This window comes from Acomys russatus, chromosome 3, assembly GCF_903995435.1.
Source record: "Acomys russatus chromosome 3, mAcoRus1.1, whole genome shotgun sequence".
Lineage (NCBI taxonomy): Eukaryota > Metazoa > Chordata > Mammalia > Rodentia > Muridae > Acomys > Acomys russatus.
Genome location: NC_067139.1, coordinates 50,355,957 through 50,378,177, shown reverse-complemented (window position 1 = coordinate 50,378,177; position 22,221 = coordinate 50,355,957). Strand labels below are relative to the sequence as shown.

At 42.3% G+C, this 22,221-nt stretch overlaps 1 protein-coding gene across 2 annotated transcripts in view; it reads right to left on the bottom strand.

Moving 5' to 3' along the window:
- Positions 1-11,601, bottom strand: part of Top2b (DNA topoisomerase II beta) — a 64,270-nt gene extending 52,669 nt beyond the window's left edge. Inside the window, exon 1 of one of the 2 annotated variants that reach the window (XM_051140089.1) lies at positions 11,458-11,601. In XM_051140089.1, coding sequence (XP_050996046.1) covers positions 11,458-11,505 — 48 coding nt within the window. In that variant the 5' untranslated portion in view covers positions 11,506-11,601. The remainder of the gene's footprint in view (positions 1-11,457) is intronic. The other variant, XM_051140078.1, reaches the window with a different exon arrangement.
- Between the last annotated feature and the right edge of the window lie 10,620 nt (positions 11,602-22,221).

The following is a 22,221-nucleotide window of genomic DNA, read 5'->3' as shown; positions in this document are numbered from 1 at the left end:
GAGCCAAAGAAAGTGGGGTACTATAGTTACATTACACAAACAGACTGTTTGAACAAAAGCTGTGACAAAAGACAAAGATAATTTACCAGGAAGATACCATGTTCAACTCTGGACAGGACAACCAGACCAAGGACCAATATGAAAACAAAGGACTTAAAGTCAAACTCAATACATACATACAGCCGACCCCACTCAAGCACAGCTGAATACACATTCTTCCTAAGTGCATACGAAGCGTTCTCTGACACAAACCACATGTTAGCCCATAAAATTAGTCTCAACAAACTGAAGATTAAAGACATACATCCTCTCTGTCTATAACAGAATGAAACTAGAAATAAATAGAAGGGAAACAGAAAACCCACAAATAGTGGAAATTAAACAATATACTTGTAAGCTAAGACTCAAAGAAGAAATAACTAGATAATTTTTTAAATATATGGGGATACATAAAAGCAAAAGAGGTACAAAAACTTATAGGATCGATATAAAGATGTTAAAAATAAATAAATAAATAAATAAAGATGTTGAACCAATAGTATACATTAAGAAATTATCCATAGAATTAAATCTAAAATTGACAGATTCCAGTCCCTCAGTCTTAGTGTCTTCTTCCTTCCAGAAGTGCCATAAGAATGAAGTGGAAAAAGTGACTGCTTGCTAAGAAATGTCATCAAATGAATACATATTACATACAATGAATCCACCACCTAAAGCTCCAGAGAAGAAAGATCAGCCAAAGGCCAAGTAAACTAGCCATGTACCCATGGTGGTGACAGGAGCAGAAATAAGTAATGCCAGTGCCTGAGGTGCTGATACAAGTAGCTGGACTACGTGTTACTACTAACAACATGTCTCATTCTATCTGGAACTTCACTGCCATCTAATCTCCAAGTTCACTTAGGAGACCTGCCTCATTTATAACCAAAAATGTTCTCTGCTAGACCTCCTAGACCTGAGGCAACCTAGACTAGTTCTCTCAGTTGTAGCCAAGTGTAATGTATCTACAATAAATCATATCATTTTGCTGTCTCAGGAATGTTTTTTTTTTTTAAGTTCTTAAAGTCAATGAAAGGGAGAGCTATTTTGTGTTTTAAGGTCAACAAAATACACAAATGCTTGTTAGGGTTTAAATGTGCAATGTCCTCCACAGGCTCATATTTCAAATGATTGTTCTCAAGCTACTGGTATTATTTTGGGAGGATGCAGGACTTCGAGGAAGTGGTACGAGCCTGCATAAACACGTCAGTAGAAGCAGGCCACTGAAGGCTACACTTAGTTTGGTACTGAGCCGGATGTGTGAATGACTCTGCCACACACTCTGTAATCTTTCCTGCTACAAGAGACTGAAACACCTTCAAACCATGACCCAAAATAAATCTCCTTGTGAATTTGTTCCTGTCAGGTATTTTAGTCACAGCAATACAAAAGCAACTAACTCCGAAACTGGTACCAAAAAAGCAGTCATTGCTGTACCTAAACCTGAACTTGCGTTATTCTTTTCGAACTAGTTTGTGGGAACAAATTGTGAGAGGCTTGATGTGTGAACTAGAGAAATCCCAAAATGCTACGAGCAAGGTTTAATGGGTAACTTCCAGGGGAGCCCTAAAAGATCAGAATGTAACAGAAAGGTAGACAGTGAAACATAGCACCAACATTTCAGGTATGAGCAGGGATTTTATTGAGAATTGGCCTACAGACCACTCCTGGTACAAATGGCAAAGAATTTCTGCATACTTTGCAGTGTCTTAGAAATCTGAATGCAGCTGAATTTAACAGACTAATAATTTAGCAGAGGAAATTTCAAGAAAGCAGAAAAACTTGGGATGTAGCACAGTTGCTGCTAGCTAATATTAGCAAGCTTTGCAGAGAGAGGATGGGAGAAAGGTGATTTGGCCAGAAAAACAACATTAGCAGACCAAGAGGCCATAGCAGTTAAACAGAGAGATTAGAACTGTTCCAATGTAGCTAAGCACTTTACACACTAGGACAAGGACAATAACAACCGGACTTTAAAAGCATTCAAGAACTGCTGGCAAGACTCCATCCAACATAGGCTCCAAACTATAAAGTCATTTAAAAGAATTCCCTTAAAAGAGTGCTCCAGGAGTGCTCTGACTATTTAGGACTCTCTAGGAAGTGTTTCCCAGACTTAACTGTCCAGAAATTCAGTGGCCACAAAAGTTGTGATCCAAAAGGGCCAGGATGCAGCTGAAACTGTGATTCTGTTTTTGCAGATATTCACAGTGTAGGAATTACAGAATCATAGACTATTCCATCAAAAATTTGAAAAAAGCCTATGAGACCAGGTAGTGTCTAACAAGGTTGGTAACTGCAGAAGGTAACCTATAAGAGGATTATCAAACTATGAGAATAATGCTTTGCTTGAAATGGAGACCCCCATGAAAAACTACAAGCATTAAGTAGACCCAGACCAAGAGGGCACATATGGGTTTCAAATGGCTAGGACATAAGGGTGGCTCTGCTCTAGACTGTTGAAGCTCACATCATTGCAACTATATGCCCTTGGTACTACATGGTAGGGCTGCAGGACTCAAGGGTTTGTCCTGATGAGTAGTGTTCTTTGGTTTGGTCTTTCCTTGGTGATCTTTTGTTCTTCTTTTTGGAACAGTAATATCAACTGCATGCTATCATACATTGATATTTATAACATTTTCATCTTATAAAGGGTCAAAAAGAGATTAGTTTGTGTGTAAGAAGAGAGCAATGTTAAAAGTTTGATGGAGTAGTCTGTGTACTGTGAGATGGCCGTGAATATAAGAAAAGCAGGGGTTTTGCCATGGTTTGAATCTGAAATGCCCCCACAGGCTCAAGTTTGAATGCTTGGTAGTGTTACTTTGGAAGACTGTGGAGCTTTAATGTGATGAGGTCTAGCTACAAAAAAAATTGGTCACTAAGGTTGGTTCTTTGAAAGATACCTTGGCCGAAGTGCTACAACACTCTTCTTCCTGATCTACCTGATGTGAACAGTTACCACCACATGCTGCTGTCACTGCACCTCCTCCACCAGGACATTTTGCTGAGCCAAAATAAATCCATTCTCCCTGTTTCCATCAGGTATTTCAGCACAGCATCACAAAAGTAACAAACGGACTTTAGCTAGACTAAGTTCTTTCAAAAGAGATGCAGCTGAATTTGAAACAAAAACACATTACAACTTCTGTCACAAAAAGACAGCTTTTCTAAGACACAGCTAAAATTATATGCCAACAATTAGATAACCTAGAAGAAATTGATGAATTTCAGGATAAATAAATTTACCCATGCTTGATTATACAGAAATAAAAAAAACAAAAAACTAAACATGTCTACAAGAGGGGAGATATGACTAAGCAGTTAAGAATGTGTGCTATGGTGAACATGGCTACCAATCAACTCAGCAGGGCACATGTGGACTCACAGAGACTGAAGCAGCAAGCACAGTGCCTGCATGGGTCTGCACTAAGTCCTCCTGTGTATGTTATGGTTGTGAATTTGGTGTTCTTGTGGAACTCCTAACAGCAAGAGCAGGTGTATCTCTGACTCTTTTGCCTGCTCTTGGGATTCTTTTCTTCATATTGGGTTGCCTTGTCTAGCCTTGAGATGAGGGCTTTGGCCTTGATTTATTGTATCTTGTTTTGTCCCTTATGACTGTAATCTCTTGAAGGTCTGCTCTTTTCTGAAGAGGAAATGAAAAGGACTGACTCTGAGGAAGAGGGAAGAGAGGGAATGTGGAGCTGGGAAGACTGACGGGAGGGGAAACTGTATTCAGGATATATTGTGATAGATAGATAGATAGGTAGATAGATAGATAGACAGACAGACAGACAGACAAAGAGGGGGAAGAAAGAATGTATATGCTGCTCTTTAAAGGGCCCTGAGTTGAGATACCATGTCAGGTGGCTCACAACCACCTGAAACTCTAGCTCTAAAGGATCTGACATTGTCCTCTTCTAGCCTCTAGCAGCAGTTTTCAGCCTGTGGGCTATGACCTCTTTGGGGGCGAATGACGCTTTCATAGAGACCACATATCTGATATTATACAAGTCAGATATTTCCATTACAATTCATAACAATAGGATAACAATTTTATAGTTGGGGCCACACCATGAGGAACTGTATTAAAGGGTTGTAGCATTAAGAAGGCTGAGAAGCACTGCTCTCACTACAGACAGCCACAAGTAGATAATCACTAAGACATAATGGCATACATGTAAATAAAACAAAATAATAAATCTTAAAAAAAGAAACTTCTATCACGATAGATTCAACATAAATATAACTATTTTAAAATTGTTTTGTAGCTCATCAGACTACAGTATTAAGCTGAGCATGGTGGAATATACTTGAATTCCCAGCACTTGGGAAGCAGAAGCAGAAGAGCTGCCACAAATTTGAGGCCAGCTGGGATACAAAGCAAACTCCAAGGCTAGATGGCTCAATGGTGAAAAGGAATTGCTGCTCTTAAAAAGAACCTAGGTTCAGTTCCTGGCACCCACATCACAACCACCTGTATCTCTAGTCCCTGAAAGTCTGATGCCTTCTTCTAGTCTCCCGGGCACTGCACCCATATGTGTACATAAAGGCACAGACACATTCACATAAGAAACAAATAACTATGTTTGTTGAGGAAAGTTACAAAAGAACGAAGAGTCCACTTTATCAGAAAAATTATATAAATATACACATGCACAGCAGAGAATATAAACATATATATATACACCCAAGCGAATGCCAATAAAACTTATCTATAGAAAGCATAAATGTGGGTTGTTTTATTTTTATTTTTGATACATTTTTAATTTTCTATACTGAATTCACAAAGGGGTATTAAAAGCTTATTAATTCATGCATGTGAAAATGTAATTAAACTAAAATAAAACTGAATGTTTGTCTAGAGGCACTGTTTATATCTAGCTATTACTTCTGCAGCCCAAACTTTCTCATTTCTCTCTGGGTAAACCAAAATACAGGCAACCTTGGCAAAGCAGAAATTAACATTTCAGCCAACTTGTCTATTATGTTCCTGTTCTCAACAAATGTCTGAGAACTACTCACTGGCTCACTAGCCCCAACACAAGAGGTTCCCACAAAACATCTACAAGCTTTTCTAGCAGAAAGGCCTCATTCAGTTTCTGGAGATTAGCAGAAATTTAACTCTAGAGATTACTCTGGGCAGGGCACTGAAAATCAAAATCTGGAGGTATGGGGAGAGAAAGAAATTGCCCCTTATTTAGTTGATGGGATGGCCGGCCCTCTGCCCAGAAAAAGATGTTAAGTACAAACTCCCCTGCCTGAGGGGAGAACAGCTAAAGAAGAAACAAGAAGGCCTTCTCCTGGGTTATCAACACTACCTTTATCTCTAAAAGAGGTGCCAAGAAGCTTAGCCAGTTTTAACAATGTTGCTGAAGACATTAGGAACATCAGAAATCAGCTTCAATACACAAGGACTGCAAACTCCTATCTACACATTTCCTTCAGAAATACCCTCCCAAACCAAAGGACAAACCAAGCTTTCTTCAAGATAAAAGCAGGTTAGAGATGTGTGTACACTCATCTGACAGCTGCTATGAGCCAACATGATAGGAAGTATCTGGAGCATCCCAGTACTTATGTAAGAGCTCCACCAAGAAGATGCCTCCATCATGATTCCCTAGTGCATGTAGTCTGAAGAAAAATATCATTTAATGTAGCCAGATTATGAAACCACGGGATCTGAGTTCACAGTTCATACTTTTCCGTTATGCTATTATACTACCGAGGTACATACACCCTGAAAGGGAGATAATCATCATCATTATTTGGAGGAATTTATTAAATGAGCATGGAGAGAGAAGTGAGAGGGGTACCTCCAGAGACAGAGGAAGAGAAACAAGAAAGAGAGGGAAGAAAGAAGAAGGAAGAGAAGGGTGACTTTTTTGTTTTTGTTTTCCAAGACAGATCTCTCTGTCTGTCTGTCTGTCTGTCTGTCTGTCTGTCTGTCTGTCTGTCTGTCTCTCTCTCTCTCTCTCTCTCTCTCTCTCTCTCTCTCTCTCTCTGTGTGTGTGTGTGTGTGTGTGTGTGTGTTCAATCAAAGTAAAAAGATCAGTAGACAGAAGGAGACAGGCTTATCTCATAGTCTCTGTCCTGTTGTTTTGCTTTTTAATGTTTTAGAGGAAGGCTGTAGTGAATGATGGCTGAGAACTAGCCCAGGTCACAACTACCTCCTGATCTATTCTCTACGTCCTGTTTCCCTCTTGACAACTCGGAATAATAATAGCTTTTCTTTAAAACAGGGGTCCTATTTGTAGTAAGGTCTTAGAAATACACAAAAGGCTTGCTTTTAAAAGTGTACTTAGTAGAATGGAACTCTCACCATCTCAGTGTTTAACAGACCATAGATTACAGGTGACAGAGCTTACTTCTACTCAGTTTACAAAAAGTACTTCTAAATACTGTGAGATTACGTTTACTGGAGAATGTAGTGAAGAGAGTTTTGCTATCTACAAGTGTTTAACTAATGATAGCTTCAGGAAGGTAGCATATGAATACTCATTTCATCAACAGTGACTGAGGATGGATTATATATCCAGACTTTTGCTAAACATTACAAAGAATATAAAGACGAAAAATATATGGTCTTGGAATTCATACGTTTACTTTATTGTTAAGATAAAACTATCATACATGAACATCCTCTAAAAAGACATGTTTTATGATAAAGTATCAAAGGTTTGACTTAAAAAGAGCATAAACGAAAGAATAAATAGCAAGAACATAAGCTGAAAAATAAGTTTGGTAAGACTCTTAAGCTAGCTTTAAAGAACAGTTCAGACGTACACCGCTAGCCAGGTAATGGTAGTGCATTCTTTTGATCTGCAGGGGCAGGTGGATCTCTGTGAGCTTGTGGCCAGCCTCAACTACAGAGCTAGTTCTAAGACAGCCAAGGCTACACAAAGAAACCTTGTCTCAAATAAATAAATAAAATAAAAATAATAATTAAACTGCTAGAGGGAAGAAGGAAGCATTCTGGATGAAATGTAAATATGTAAGGGAAATAGTAAGAGGTCATTTCAGTATGGCAACTATAAGAAACTAGCCTCAATGGAGAGGAGACAGATTATAAACACTGACTTGCATTAATCACCCAGTAAAGTTCTTAAAACAAAAGTTTAAACAATGTTTAAAAATAGTGATGTTTCTTTAATGAGTAATATCTGTAATATGGGCCAACAAGACAGACCAGTAATTTAAAGGACTTCCCATCAAAGCAGTTTTGTTTGATCCTTAGGACCCGCATGAAAGAACCAACTCCAAAGGCTGACCTCTGACTTCTACATATGCATTGTGGTATGTGCACCCACACACATGTACAAATAAACATACACACTCAATCAATAAATGTAATAATTTTTAAAATGCACATGCAGAAAATCACAACTAATCAGAGTGAAGGATGTGGCACTCAATCCCACCTGATTCACCTACATCAGAGCCCCTGAACCCAAAGCCCAGGGACCATGAAGAAGGACTGAAGGAGGCAGAAAGACTGCTAAGAGCCAGAAAGACAGGAAGCTTGCTGTGATACTGTGTCTCCAAGGACTCTCAGGAGCTATCTCAGTCTCACCAAGCAAGCTGCCTAAGCATGACCTGAACAAGGCTGGCATGAATAGACATGTTAACTAAGAGGAAAGGGAGCAAGATCAGGAGGCCACAACCCCAGACAAAGAACTACACACAACTAAAGAGTGCTGAGCATGGTAGACATAATCTTCCCAAGGGAAGAGAACACCAACTGGTTACCCAATACCAAACAGCCCCGAAAACATATACATACAAGTAACAATATATGGATTGAGCAGATTGTATTTATTTATTTAGTAGTATACACACATATATACACACATATATATGTAACAATAATTAAAGAAAAAAGGCTATGAATTTGAAATTGAGCAAGGGTGTACATGAGAAACTTTGGTGGGAAGAAATGGAAAGGAACAATGATGTAATTATAATCTAAATAAATTATAAATGTATTTTTAAAAATATCCACAGTAAAAAAGTATGTAATATATTTTAAAGAAACTATAATACTGTGATTATATTTTTAAAGACAAACAACTTTCAGAGATAAAAAATTATAGTATTTACAGATAAAGTATCAGATTCTAGGATCTGCATCATTTCAAAGTAATGTGGAGAAAGGTAGGTGATCCTGAAAAGAGTTCTACTGAAGCCTGATAACAGATACATAGTATACTATTCTGGCTACCACATTTTTAGTTACTTTGACAGTCTGGCTATAAGATAATTATTTTATTTTATTTTTAATTAAAATAGAATTACATTTTTCCTCCATTTCACGGCCCCCTTCCTACCCCTTCCATGTTCCCCTACTATACTATTTAATCTCCCAAGCTTGAGTATTCATTGAAAAAAAACATAACAATCATAAATGTATATTCTAGTATTACCACAAGCATTTGCTACAACCTGATAATAAAGATTAGCAGAATGAAAGAATATCATGTTGTACTAATCAAGTTTTACAAGCTAAAAATTCAAGAAACTTGACTAATTGCTTTAAATTTAATATATATGTACATGTTAAAACAAAGATTCACGGTTGTGTCGATTTTAATTGTAAAAAGTTATACCATATTCTTTTTAAATTATTAAAATTTTAGTTAAGATACCGAAAACCAAAATCAAATCAATCATAAGTAAAAATGAACGGCAGTGTTGAAAGCCACTCTGTTGTGTTGTTTGACACTAAAAGGTAGTCTTGTATCACAAGACAGTATCAACACACACTCATCGAAGGGAGTACAGCAACTCCTTGCCCACAATCTGGTCCCAATGTAAGATTAGCTTTACTGATTTGAACACAAGCCACTGAAATAAGCCCCCAAGCTTATTTAATTTTTCACCTAGCTAAAACTTTGTTGTTGTTTGTTTGTTTGCTTGCTTGCTTGTTTTTTTGATAGGGTTTCTCTGGGTACCCTTGGCTATCCTGGACTCGATTTGTAAACTAGGCTGGCTTCGAACTCACAGAGATTCTCCTACATCTGCCTCTGCCTCCCAAGTGCAGGGACTAAGGCGAGCACCACCACCACCTAGCTAAAACAGTTTATGTAAAATCAAAAGCAAACAATTATTCCAGACTATGGCTTTCTTAAACTTTGCCAGTAACAAACATTAATTCAGCAGTGATGCATGCAAACTCAATTCTCAATACCCTGCTTACCAAAAATAATACAAAGGTTTAAGTTCCCTGAAAAAAGTCTCACCTACAATATGCACTGCAGACAGGATATGAACCTGTATCACAAAGCCCGTATCAACTCACTTATCATTTTCCAGGAAAGAAAGCCAGTCAGCCCTGCGTAATGACTCATACGAATAATCTGGGCACTTATGAAGCTAAGCATTGAGGATCACAAGTTCAAAGCCATCTGGGCTCATAGGTGGGCTTTCACACACACACACACACATACACACACACACACACACACACACACACACACACACACATATGCACTTGAACACTCTCCTCTCTTATACACACACAAGAAATTAAAGCAGCCTATGAGGTTTACTACAGATATAAAGATGCTCATATGACTAATATAAAGCATGTAGCAAATCTGAAAGAGGATTTCTAATAAGATTGTTTTTTTCAGAAAATTAATCCAACAAGATATACTTCATAAGATCAAATTTTTATTTTACTGAAATTCCCATAATCTACTTTATAGTAAATTTAACCAATAAGTCTATTTTAGTTTCAAATAGATTTTTTACAATTTTGAATGAAATTCTACAAGTTTTGCTCAATTTCGTATGTAAATTATTTTCCAATTTTCTTAAAAGACAAAGTGTCCATTAAATTGTTTATAAAGTTAATAACAGCGAACTATTGCTACCATGAGTTAAAAACAATCCAACTGTGACACAAAGTGTTTGCCATGGTGACAGAATCTGAGAGGTGGCTCACCAGTTGAGAGCACTGGCTGCTCTTCTAGAGAAAGGAAGTGGCTTACAATCATCTGTAGCTGTAGTTCCAGCACATTGATGCCCTCTTCTGGCTTCCCTAGACACCAAGCACTCAAGTGGTACACAAGCACGCAAGTAGACAAAACACCCATACATATAAAATAATAAATACAAATTTCGCTCTTGTGGAACCAAGTCACAAACAAGCTGCTAGGATCTCAATGCTTCCATAATTATGAGTAACACTAGCACATCATCACACTGCATCTTCAGATGCTTAGTCTTAGTAACAGAGGTAACGGACAGGAATTTCAATCATTCTTTCCAAGGACACATGTGCCCACTAACTTTTCTTTTCCACACACACTCTCATACCGCATTGTCTAGTAATACTCGTAATTTTGGAGATTTGAAGATAAGAACCGGGCAAGTTAGTCTGCAAAGTACCTTGGCACAGTAATGCAAATGCTTAAATTACCTTCCTGGTGTTGAGAATCCCCTTTTTATAAGCAACACTTGTCAACAGGAACGACTGCTGCTCAAGACTCCTCTAAACCTCAACGAAACAAAGAAAATAAGGAACACACACACACACACACACAAAAGCCAACCAATACGGAAGTTCCTTAGTGTGTTTAAAAGGCGGGGAATTGAGATCGTCAGGAAGGGGGTGTGTTAAAGTCCCTAAAATGAGTAAATGTTCCGTCCTGGCTACAACTCCCGCCCCACCCCCATCCCCAATTTGGCTAAGTCTAGTGTTTTGTTTGGGAAATGACCCAGGTCTGAACTCAGCGTTGAGTAAGTGAAATGCTGGAGTTATCGATCTGTCGTGGGAATCCTCCTCCAACAGCTGCTGCTGCTGCTGCGCTTCCCTCCTCCACTTCCCACCGAGAACTGAGCTCCTCAATCCTCCAAGTTCAGGCTTAAGCACCCCCTCACCTCCTGGGGACACCCTTCGGGCCCCCACACGACCTACTCGCGAGGCTGACGTAAGTAAGCTCTTTCAATAATCCCACCGGCAGATGGACCAACTGCGGTCTCTAACCTGCTGTCAAAGTCATCCCAGATACCCTCTCGGCGGAACAGAGCCTTCCAGGGGAGGCGCGAACCGCAGTGGCCATTCAAGTTCACGTTCCTTTGGGGCAGGCCGCCGGAAGCGGTAGCATTTTGGCACAAGTACAGGGCCCAGGTTCTGCACTATTTTCTGGCGCTGCGCTTTGGAGCGCCGGCCCAGAGGCACGCGTAATCGCGGTCCCCCCGCGCCCCCCGCTCCCCACGCTCCCCACGTCTTGATGTGCACCCTCAAGTTTCAGGCGAGCATCCTCCAGCGGCCTGAGCCTAGAGGAGGCGAAGAGCCGAGAGAAAATGCGCGCAGGGGTAGGCCCTGCCTGCAGCCCGACAGGGCGCCCGCCGCGCTCTCGGCCCCCGCCCGCATCTCCCACGGCCCACGAACAATGCGCCCGCCCGCGCCGCACTCACCGCCCAGGTCAGCGCCCCGTCAGCGCCCGCGAGGCTGGACTTGGCCATGGCAGCAGCGCCTCCCGCGCAGGCCAGGGGCTGCTCGCGCTCCGGGGCTGCCGGGCCCGCCGCTCGCACTGACCGCTGCTGCGCGCCGCGCTCCTAGCCGCGCCCCATCGCGGGCCCCGAGCCGCTGAGGAGGCCGCGCCGCCCGCCGCCCTCAAACTCGAGCGCGGCGCCCGGGCCTAAGCGCGGCCGACGGCTGGCAGGGTGAGGGGACGGCTGGCCGAGCGGCGCGGCCTCCTGCGGCCCACACGGCCCACGCGGGCGTGCGACAGGAGACCGGGGAAGAGGCGGCGCGGGGCGACAGGGGCCGCAGCGGGCCGGCTACGAGCCGCGAGCCCGGGCCGCGACACGGACGAAGCGCCGCTTCTCCTCCCGCCGCCGAAGCCGCGGGGTGCCCGCCGCGATTGCCGCCGCCTTGGAGGCCGCCACCGCCTCAAAGGCCGTCCGAGCAGCGTGTGACCCGGTCCTCGGGAGCACAGGCCGAGAGGGACAATAAACAGAGCCGCCGTGGTCGCCTCCCTTCAGTCCGGCATAACACAGCACACACAGGCGCGCTCCAGGAAGGGGAGGGCGCGGTGGCCACCCGGCTGTCAGTCAGCCGTGGATCGCCCAATCAGGGCCTTGTCACCGCAGCCCTTCGACCAATCCCAAAATTTCAGGCCCCCAGAGGGGCGGGACCCGAGGGGAAAACGTCATTGCGGGTAGCAACGGAGAGGCAGACTTGGGTTTTTTTGTTTGCGTGTGTGTGAGAAGAGAGAGACAGTGTGAGAGAGAGACAGAGAGTGAATGGGGTTTCCATCAGTTGGGAGAGCGGGCGGCTGTCAAGGGTCATTCCGGGGCGGCGACAGGAGCCGGGCGCCCTGGGCCGAGGGCAGTGGAAACCTCCCGGCAGTGTTCTGCAGACCTGCGGGGAAGCGGGGGAGGCGGGGGAAGCGGGGGAGGGTGGGGGAAGGAGCCAGGAAGCCCTAGGCGTCCCCGGGGACCGGACCCGAGAGTAAGCAAGCAAACTGCAGATGGGACTGTGCACCGCTTACTAGCAGCCCGACCAGGCACTCAAACAAGCCCCAGGTCGCTGCTGCAACAGAGCATCCACCAGGCAGTGCCCTGTCCTTCATCTGCCCGTCCCCAAACACAGCAGCCAGTCTTCAGCGCCACCATTTAGAGAACTTGAGAGATAAGGGTGCTCAGAGAACGTTCCCGGGAAGGAACGTGAGCAGGTCAGGATTCCCTTTCGGGGCTACTGACCTTTCCTCTGAACAAGGCGAACTGTCACTTCTCAAGAACCACACTATTCCTGAAAGGGCACGCATAGCCTTTTGAACTTCCAGAGTCACTTCTTTCAGATACACTGTGTGTGTGTGTGTGTGTGTGTGTGTGTGTGTGAGAGAGAGAGAGAGAGAGAGAGAGAGAGAGAGAGAGAGAGAGAGAGAGAGAGAGAGAGAGAGAGAGAGAGAGAGATGGCTTTCTAAGAACAAAATTAGCAACATCTGCCTTTGGCAGATGGAAGAGCTCTTGACTTCACCCAGCCTGTAAATGAAATTGCATTCAACAAGTTTTCCTTGGGCATAACTCCCCGCCATGCTGTGCCAGGCGTGGCAATGGGTTTAAAGTGTTAGCAGCCTCAAATGTCAATCTTCCATGAGTGACTAACAGGACAGCGAAGAACTTTATCCAGATGGAGCATACAACTTTGTACGGAGGTGTTTCTGTGAGTCTTTCTGGCAGTTGAGTATTTCCCTTGAGGGAAAACAAAACCGTCTGGGGTCACACCTCTCAACCGCATTCTGAATCCAAAGAGGGGGAACTCTGAAACATGGAAATAATTTAAACATAGTTCTTAATTAGCTCTCTGGAGACCATGGAATTTCAGCTTATTTGGGGACTGTGACTCAGAACACTAAAGCCTTTCTTTACCTTGAATTTGCTGTTCTAGCTTAGAAATCGCTGGCCAGGGTCTCTGTTAGGCTGTGAGGCTGACATAAAAGCATCATCATGTTATCAACTTTCCCAAGACCAACTTCATACTTTCTTACCTGGAGATTTCTACTCTTTTACATACTGTGAGTTTACATCCCTAAGTACTCAAACATTTCATGTTTGAAAACATGGTTTTAAAGGTTGAGTGTTTTAAATGTAAATTTATGTATGCTTTATGTAGACACCAAGCTATATATGGTCTTGCTGATTTTGAGTGGTCTCTCTGCAGCTTAGGCTGATCTTCAACTGTCGATCCTCTCAGGTGCTGGGGATGGCATGTACTACCACCATATCCTGCCCTCTAGCTCTTGTCTCCTTTTAAAAAACATCACTATTAAAATTCTGTGTGTGTGTGTGTGTGTGTGTGTGTGTGTGTGTGTGTGTTTGCTTGCTTGTTTTTTCTCAAGACAGGGTTTCTCTGTGTAGCCTTGGCTGTCCTGGAACTCACTTTGTAGGCCAGGCTGGCTTCAAACTCAGAGATCTACCTGCCTCTGCCTCCCAAGTTCTGGGATTAAACGAATCTGCCACCACCTCCTGGCTACTTTAAAAACTCTTAAGCTTCAGTATTTGAACCCAAGATCCAAATAGTTAATTAGTAAAATTCATGTCTATCTTCCAATTTCCTTGACGTAAGACACTACTAAACCCATTGAGTCTCTTACTATGCATAAACTTTTCTAATGTTTGTTTACCTTTAAAAGCACTAACCTAGCGAGGCGCTGGAGAGATGGCTCAGAGGCTAAAAGCTCTTGACTTCCTCCCTGGTTCAGTTCTGAGTACCCATGTAATAGTTCAAGACTGTCTTGTATCTCCAGTTCAAGGGATCCAATGCCCTCTCTGGCCTTCTTGGGCACCAGGCACCCACATGGTGCACAGATATATATGCAGGCAAAGTTGTCATATACATAATTTTAAAAATTTACTACACAATATTAAATGAGCAAATGAACATTTTAATTTTTCATTTTTATTGAATGATTGATTGATTGGGGTTTTTTTTTGTTTTGTTTTGTTTTTGTTTTTTGTTTTGTTTTGTTTTTTGAGACAGGGTTTCACTGTGTAGTCTTGGCTGTCCTAGACTCACTTTGTAGACAAGACTGGCCTCGAACTCACAGCAATCTGCCTGCCTCTGCCTCCCGAGTGCTGGGATTAAAGGCATGCGCCACCAAGCCCGGCCCTGTAAATGAACATTTTAAAGTAGAGATTTATGAGAAATCGTAAAACCCCAACTGCTGAAAGACTCTGTGCCTAACAGACATGTTTTTATAATAAAACCCAATGCTTACAACTTGGCCAGAAATTTCTTTTCAAGAATAATGTGAAGTAACTTTAACATACACAGAAGTCCTGGGTCAGACGCACGCAGGCTCCCTGATTGTGACTTCAGTCTCTATGAGCCCTTGTGGGCCAAAGTTAGTTGATTTTTGTAGGTTTTGTTTTGTTTGGTAATGTCCTTGACCCCTCTGGCTCCTACAATCCTTAGCTTGGTCTTCTTGTGGGACTCCTAGCAGTGGGAGTCGGGGTGTCTCTGACTCTTTTGCCTGCTTTTGGAATGCTTTTCCTCCTACTAGGCTGCCCCTGGCAACCTTAATATGAGCAGAGGTACCTAGTCTCATTGCAGCCTGATATGCCATGCTTCCTTGCTCTCCCTGGGAGCACTACCCTTTTCTGAAGGGAAATGGGAAAGGAGTGGATTAGAGGGAGAAGGGAAGTGGAAGAGAGGGACTAGGAGGAAAAGAGAGAGAGGAGAATAAAAAGAAAAAAGAAGCTTTCTCTCACCTGAGAAACAAAATTGATGTAAAGATCTAAAGCATGAAAGCTGAGTTAATTTGTAATTTGTTTTTCTAAATGTTGAAAATGAATTTTTTTTATAGTTTACATTTGAGAAATAGGCATATGTATTTTCAAGTGTGTTTGTCTTTCCATTGATAGGCTCTTGTGTCATTTAAAATTATTTCTACTTATAAATAATACATGTTTTTCCAAAGTTTAAAAAGAGAAATAATATCAGGTAATTTTAATTTACAGAGTATTCTAACAATAGCTATTTCGTTGAAAAGCTCCTGTGTCAGCATTGGGGCCTGGCAGTGCATGCCTGTACCCCGCATTCTGGGCTGGAGCATGGAGGGTTCCAAACAGTAACAGCCTGCTGCATGGTGATGGTGACGATGTACGTGTGCATGCTAAGTAAGTGTACCTACCCCATGAGTTGCCCTACTCTTTTCTTTTGCTTTTGCTTCATTATTTTTACTTTTTACTTTGAGGCAGTCTCCCTAAGTTGCCCAAGCTGTAAACTTTCTACCCTCCTACCTCAGATTCCCACAGTAAGTGGAGTTACAGACCTGTGCTCCCAGGCCTGGCTTGATTTGTCCTTTTGTTGTTTTGTTGTTATTGTTGTTGTTGTTTTGTTTTGTTGTTGTTTTTCACTACTATGTAATCCGTGCATATGTAAACATGCTACATGTAAAGACAACTTAAATTCAGTGATGAGCATGGATTATCATTGAAAAACTTTCGAAATCAAAGTCATGCCCATAACTAAAATAAAAGATCTTTGTTCTATGACCTTTCTCAGTAGCAGCCTTGGAAGCTCAGCATCGGTTGTTGCTTTTGGTTTATGTGCCTTTTGTTTTGGGACAGTGAGACCAGCCCAAGCTGGCCTTCCACTTGGATCCTCCTGCCTCAGCCTGCAGAGAGCTGAGTTTACAGGCATGCCCTGCTCTGCTAAACCTATTAAGTGCCTGCTGGATAAAGTACTCAGGACATGGAAAGCTGAAGACACAAGGAAAATAGTTTCCACATTGAGTTCATATAATTTTGTTAGATGTTTTTGAAATGCATTATATAATTTTGACCCAATGTTTTATGTCCAAAGGCAACATTGTACTTGCTTATTTGCTGCTCAATAGCTGGACTACTCCATAAAGTCACACCTATCACTGAACTTTATACACAGTAGTTAATTGAGTCAATCAGTAAAATAAATATAGAAAATATCTACTGAAACCTGCAATGCCATGTAGGGCAGAGTTCTAGTGAAACCATGATTGCCCCAGGACTGAGGTTCAAAGAAAGGCCTGATGTTTCAGCCAGCAAGCACTTGGAGCGGTTACTGCTGCTCCAGACTCCATGGTGTTCCATTGTGTTAGCTGTGGATACTAAGTATATACAAAGTTGCTGGAGTTTACTGAGCAAGAAGAAAAGTTACAATGTCTGGCATGAACTATATTTAGTAGACACTTATCCAGATTATAGCTCAACCTTTAACTGTAACTTACTTTGTTTCCATTTAGTTTTCTTCAGAAGCAGGATTAAGAGAGGGAAGAAAGGGTCTCTTAATGTAGCATTTTATTTTTGTAGTATCTCCACAAGTAACTATTGTGATCTAATGCTTGTTTGTCAGACTTCATCTCTCTCTCTCTCTCTCTCTCTCTCTCTCTCTCTCTCTCTCTCTCTCTCTCTCTCTCTCTCTCTCTCTGTGTGTGTGTGTGTGTGTGTGTGTGTGTGTGTGTGTGTGTGTGTGTAAACACAAGCATTTTGGACAATGGAAAACAATAATGATGATCACATTCCTGTGTGTTCGCATCATTAGAAAGTAAAACAAAACAAACAAAACTGAACATCTTTAGTTCCTACCTGGAATGCAGGAATTTGGTTTTATTGGTTTGAGCCAGTAAACTGTTCTGATCCTAGTTTTAATTGCTTGTGTAGACAGAAGGAACATCTTCATTTAATTTTCCTTGATATAAATCAATAAGGATTTGGGGCTCTTAACTGCTCTCCTGAATTTAATAATGTAGAAAATGCAATTAGCACATGCCTGACTTAAAGCTGTTCTTGCCCTGCGCAATGGAGCCTAATAGACTGGACTTTCTCAGAGCAACTGTTTTGTTCTGAAAAGCATAGAACACAAGGTGCTGCCATCACCTGCCCTTCCTAGACTGCTGCCCAACACTGACATACATTTGAAGTCTTGTTTATCCATGGTTCTCTAAGAGTCATTCCTGAAAAAAAAAAAAAGATAGCCATAACTTTCTGCTTGTCTGGTCCCATTTCTGGAATATAGAACTCTGTAGCTGGAGCTGCCACATTGTTTTCTTTCCACAATCAGTTAAAATATTTTAATTGATATGTGAAGCCCAGGATGGGTTAGAAACATCTACCCTAGAAAAATCTCCAGTGAAAGGCTTCAAAGTCAGAGAACTTCTTAAATAAAGCAGCAAAGGAACTTGAAAGTCACTGAAGGTGTTAATTGGTTAACAAAGCACTAAGGCACATCATCTTTTAGTGCACCAATTAGCAACAACTCAAGTTATTTCTTCTTGTCAGACTGTTAGATTAGGCTTGGACTTGGCATTTTACATAACTATTACCTATCTAGCAGCTGGCTTCTTTCCTTGAGATTGTCAGAAAGCAAGAAGATGCAGAAGTCTAAAGAAGGTTGGTTCTTTAAGGAACACATTTCTGTTTTAAGTGTTTGGGGAGAATAGAAAAATAAAGTCAGCCAGCTTAATTAAACCCCACCCTGTATAGTGTTGCAGAACTGCATCAAATATCTGGCACATAATCGATGGTCATTAAGTATCTGATCAAGCCATGCAGTGAAACATTGATACCCTTCATTCATATGCTCAGACTCAGCCATTTGATACCTACTCTACAGCATCTTAAGCCTGTGGTATTTTTCAGGTGTTCTTCACTGAATACTAGCGAGAGTAACAGTACCTTAAACTGGCTTAATATGCTATCAAGAATTGATTAAATGAGCCATGCCTATAATACCAGCACTCAATAGACAGAGAAGACCACTGCAGTTTTGAGGCCAGACTGGTCTACATAACAAATCCCGCAGAGGCCAACTATAGTGGGTTTGCGGAGAGAACTGGTTGCTCTTTGGTAATAAGCAACAAGATTGTATGAGCTATGAAAGACAAAGATAGATCGCGGTGCCAAGAGAAAGAATGGAGGGCAGGAAGGGAAGACCCTGGCCATGGCAATCAACCGCGGCCCCATAGTGCTTACCCTTCTTCACTCTGTAAGGAGATGCTCATCCCCCTGCCGGTGCAATATGGGCCAAACATCAGCCCAAGATACAGGTGATGTAATCCTTGCTGAGGTCAAGAAATGAGACGTCAAATTCAAAACCAAGTGTCTCCTACTCCAAGTCATACCCTTCTGCAACAAAGCCAAGTTGGCCAGCGTACTTGGCACTAGAGAAAATTTGGTAGCATGCTGGGAATTTGGACTGCTGGTTAAATAATCCTTAATCCTCTTCAGCAACTCCCACGCCACCTGTGCCCCGCCCCTGCCTCTGTACCGCCACCCCCCCCCCGCCCTCCCCCACATTGTTTATTGCTGAACTCTGTTGACAAGTCACTGAGGATTGTCTTCAAAGCTAAACTGCATCAGCTTTGTTTTGCCTTATTATTACAAAGCCAATTGTTTCTTGGAGTCCAAAATATGAAAGAGAATCTGAGGTTCATGGCTCCCTGTGTCTTATAATGGACTATCTGTACAATTTAAATTTTATCATTCAAACCCTGTGTCCTTATTCTAAAAATACAGCTAGGTTTCTTCAGCAGTTGCTTTCAAATGCTGAGGAGGAAAGGCAGACAAATGCTGGGACAGTGCTTATGTGCACATTTTGGATAGCTTCCAATGCTAAAGAGCTATTTAAAGCAGCACAGAATATTTTTCAAGGTGTTTAGTCACATGGAGACGACTGGGCTGTGGGTATCCCACATCATGGCTTACATTTTTGCTTCTTTCTTTTCAGCATTTTGCAAATGATGTTTCAATTCACTGGATCTCTGAGCTATAACCGTGCATTTTGAAAACGTTGCTGCAGACACATACGCACTGTTGCATAGTTCTTGTGTGTAAGGATTATGAAGCCAGGCTGTATTTTCAGTTTCTTAGAAAGCCTGCAAGGAACAAGTTCTTGAACATAGTCAGTGTTCAGTAGCTGCATTAACTTCACAGTAAAGCTCTTTCCAGAAGTCTCTATTGACATCCTGAGAATATGTGTCTTAAAGAAAAGACTGATGGAACCAATGCCACTGTGCGTGGTATCTGTTATCAGAACATGCTTATTTTACAAGTTTAGAACATTCACACATGCTGGAGACCAGTAGGTCCACTCTTACGCATATGCAAACAAAAACACCTCCTTACATGTATCAGAAGATACACTCTAGATTGCACATGTCTCACAATTCACAGAAGCCCCAGCCTAGAAACAACCCAACTAGCCATTGCTGACTGAATAGACTTACTGTCTGTGCATGCAGTGGAGTCTTGCCCAGTGCTAGCAATGATTGATGGCTAAACACTCTGTGAATCTCAGACAACATGCTAGAAAAGACAAACCGAAAGGAATACACACTATAGGGTGCTACTTACACAAACTTTTAAGGCATGTAAAAATAATCTACTAGTGGAAACCAAGATATGGGCACCTGTGGATGTGAGCTTGAGTACAATCATTTCTATTTGCTTGACTGGGTGGTGGTGTGTGTGTGTGCACACTTCTGTATTCTATGCCTCTTCATGTAACCACTACATTGAAAAAAAGTCTTAAGGGCTGGAGAAGCAGCTTGACTGCTTTTCCAGAGGTCCTGGGTTTGATCTCCAGAACATACATGGCAGCTCAGAACTGTACCTCTAGCTCCAAGGGATCCAATGCCTTCTTCTGGCCTATCTGGGCACCAGGCATACATATAGTGTGCAGGCATACATGCAGACAAAACATCCATTCACCTAAAATAATTAAAGAATAATTTTTTAAAGGAAAAAATGTTTACTTTTAAAATGTTGCTTCATGCCAGGCAGTGGTGATGACCAGCACCAGCAAGGCAAAGGCAGGTGGATCTTTGCCCACATAAGCACCACAGAGCCATAATAAAATTCCTTATCTGCCATCTTTAGCTGCACAACTTTACTTCCTAAACCTCAATTTTCAAGGTGAAAAAATATGAAACATATGGAATTCCTTGGTATCAATAGTCATAACTATTATTATTTATTGGTGTGGTGCTGGCACATTTCCTGCTTGTTGACTTTGATCCTATTTGAGTAGGAGTCTGGGGTTTAGGTGATTTTTTTGGGTTGGGGTTTGTTCAGTGGTGGTGGTGTTATTGTGACAGCATCTCACTATAAGGACCAGGCTGATCTGAGACTCACTATGTAGTACAGACTGTCATAGAAGTTATAACCCTCCCCTGTCTCAGCATCCCAGGTGCTAGGATTATAGGCATGTGTCACTATGGCCAGCGTAAGTTAGGAATTTGGTTCTCAAAGTTCTCAAAATTACATCATGACTACTGGTCAGAAAATTCCTACAGAAGAGGATTATATCAGGTAAGAAGACTTATCAAGGGGCTGGAGAGGTGGCTCAGTGGATAAGAGCACTGTCTGCTCTTCCAAAGGACCCGGGTTCAATTCCCAGCACCTACATGGCAGCTCACGACTGTCTGTAACTCCCGTTCCAGGGATTCTGATATCTTCATACCAATGCAAATAGAATAAAATTATGTGTTATTTTAAAAAAAGACTTGCTAATGGTCCTTAGCATGACTTTCCCCACTGCTTCAGGCCACAGGGCTTATGTCTTTCCAGGGTATTCTGTGTGTGGAAGCACGTGCGCGCACGTACACACACACACACACACACACACACACACACACACACACACACACACAAACACACAGCAGGAGCCCGCTGTCTGTCAGTGGAATCTTATGTTCCATTCAGATTCCTCCACTTGTTTTTAACAGCACTCCTGTAGTCTTGCTGGCGAGGCATCTGCACATCTGTGCCTATGAGGTTGTATAATAACCAGTTTGCTCAGAGCCCGCTTCTCAGTCCATGAGCAGGCTCTCAGACAGGAGGACCACTGGGCTCAGAGGTGGATGCTTCAGTGCACAGTGTGTGCGCATTTCAAGATGCTACTGGCATTCCTGCTCTTTACCTGCCAGAAGCCAGTATCATAGCAACAGCCACCACCAGCACTATCCTCAGTGAAGACTCTGTGCAAACAGTGTCTTCAGACCTGCTGCTCCTGAAAAGACAGAGTGTCTTCCCTCCCACTGCCAGAGAGAGTTGCTGTTATTTCCACACTGTAATAGGGTTCAGTGAATAACTTACCGTCATTATAAACCATGTTATAGACAAGAGCCTGACGCTGGAAGGTTGACTGCCCAGTGTTCTGGCAAGGTGAGCAGTAGAGTTACAGTTTCATCAGATATATGTCTCTTTTTAATCTCCTTTTCAATGTTTTCCCAAATTACTCTGAAGGGGCATTAAAGACCGGTGTAAGGAGACCAGACAGGACAGTGCACATCAGTACTTGCTAAGAATAAAAGCAAACACGGAAACTACTCTACCCAGCATTCTTCAATTGCTTCCAACATAGTTAAGACTTAAGCTCTTCAGGTTTCCATAAGGGCCAAAACCAAAGCAAGCATTTAGGCCAAATAGAAAACTTTAAGGAGTTGTTCAAGCAGCAATCCGCAGATGATGCTTAAGCACACTGAAGTGCTCTGAGAGGGAGCCTAGGTTAGAGGGCTAAGAGCTCCAAGGTCACTGCACTAAGAGCTTTACTGACAAGGTTGCTTCAGCCTTATCCTCATGAGTGGATATACAACTCCACTGAATTGCGGGGCTCACTGCTGGCCCCTCGTGCTCTGTGTTTCACAGACATTTGAAAGGCTAAAGAGACAAAGCACCAGAAGAGGGTGCAGA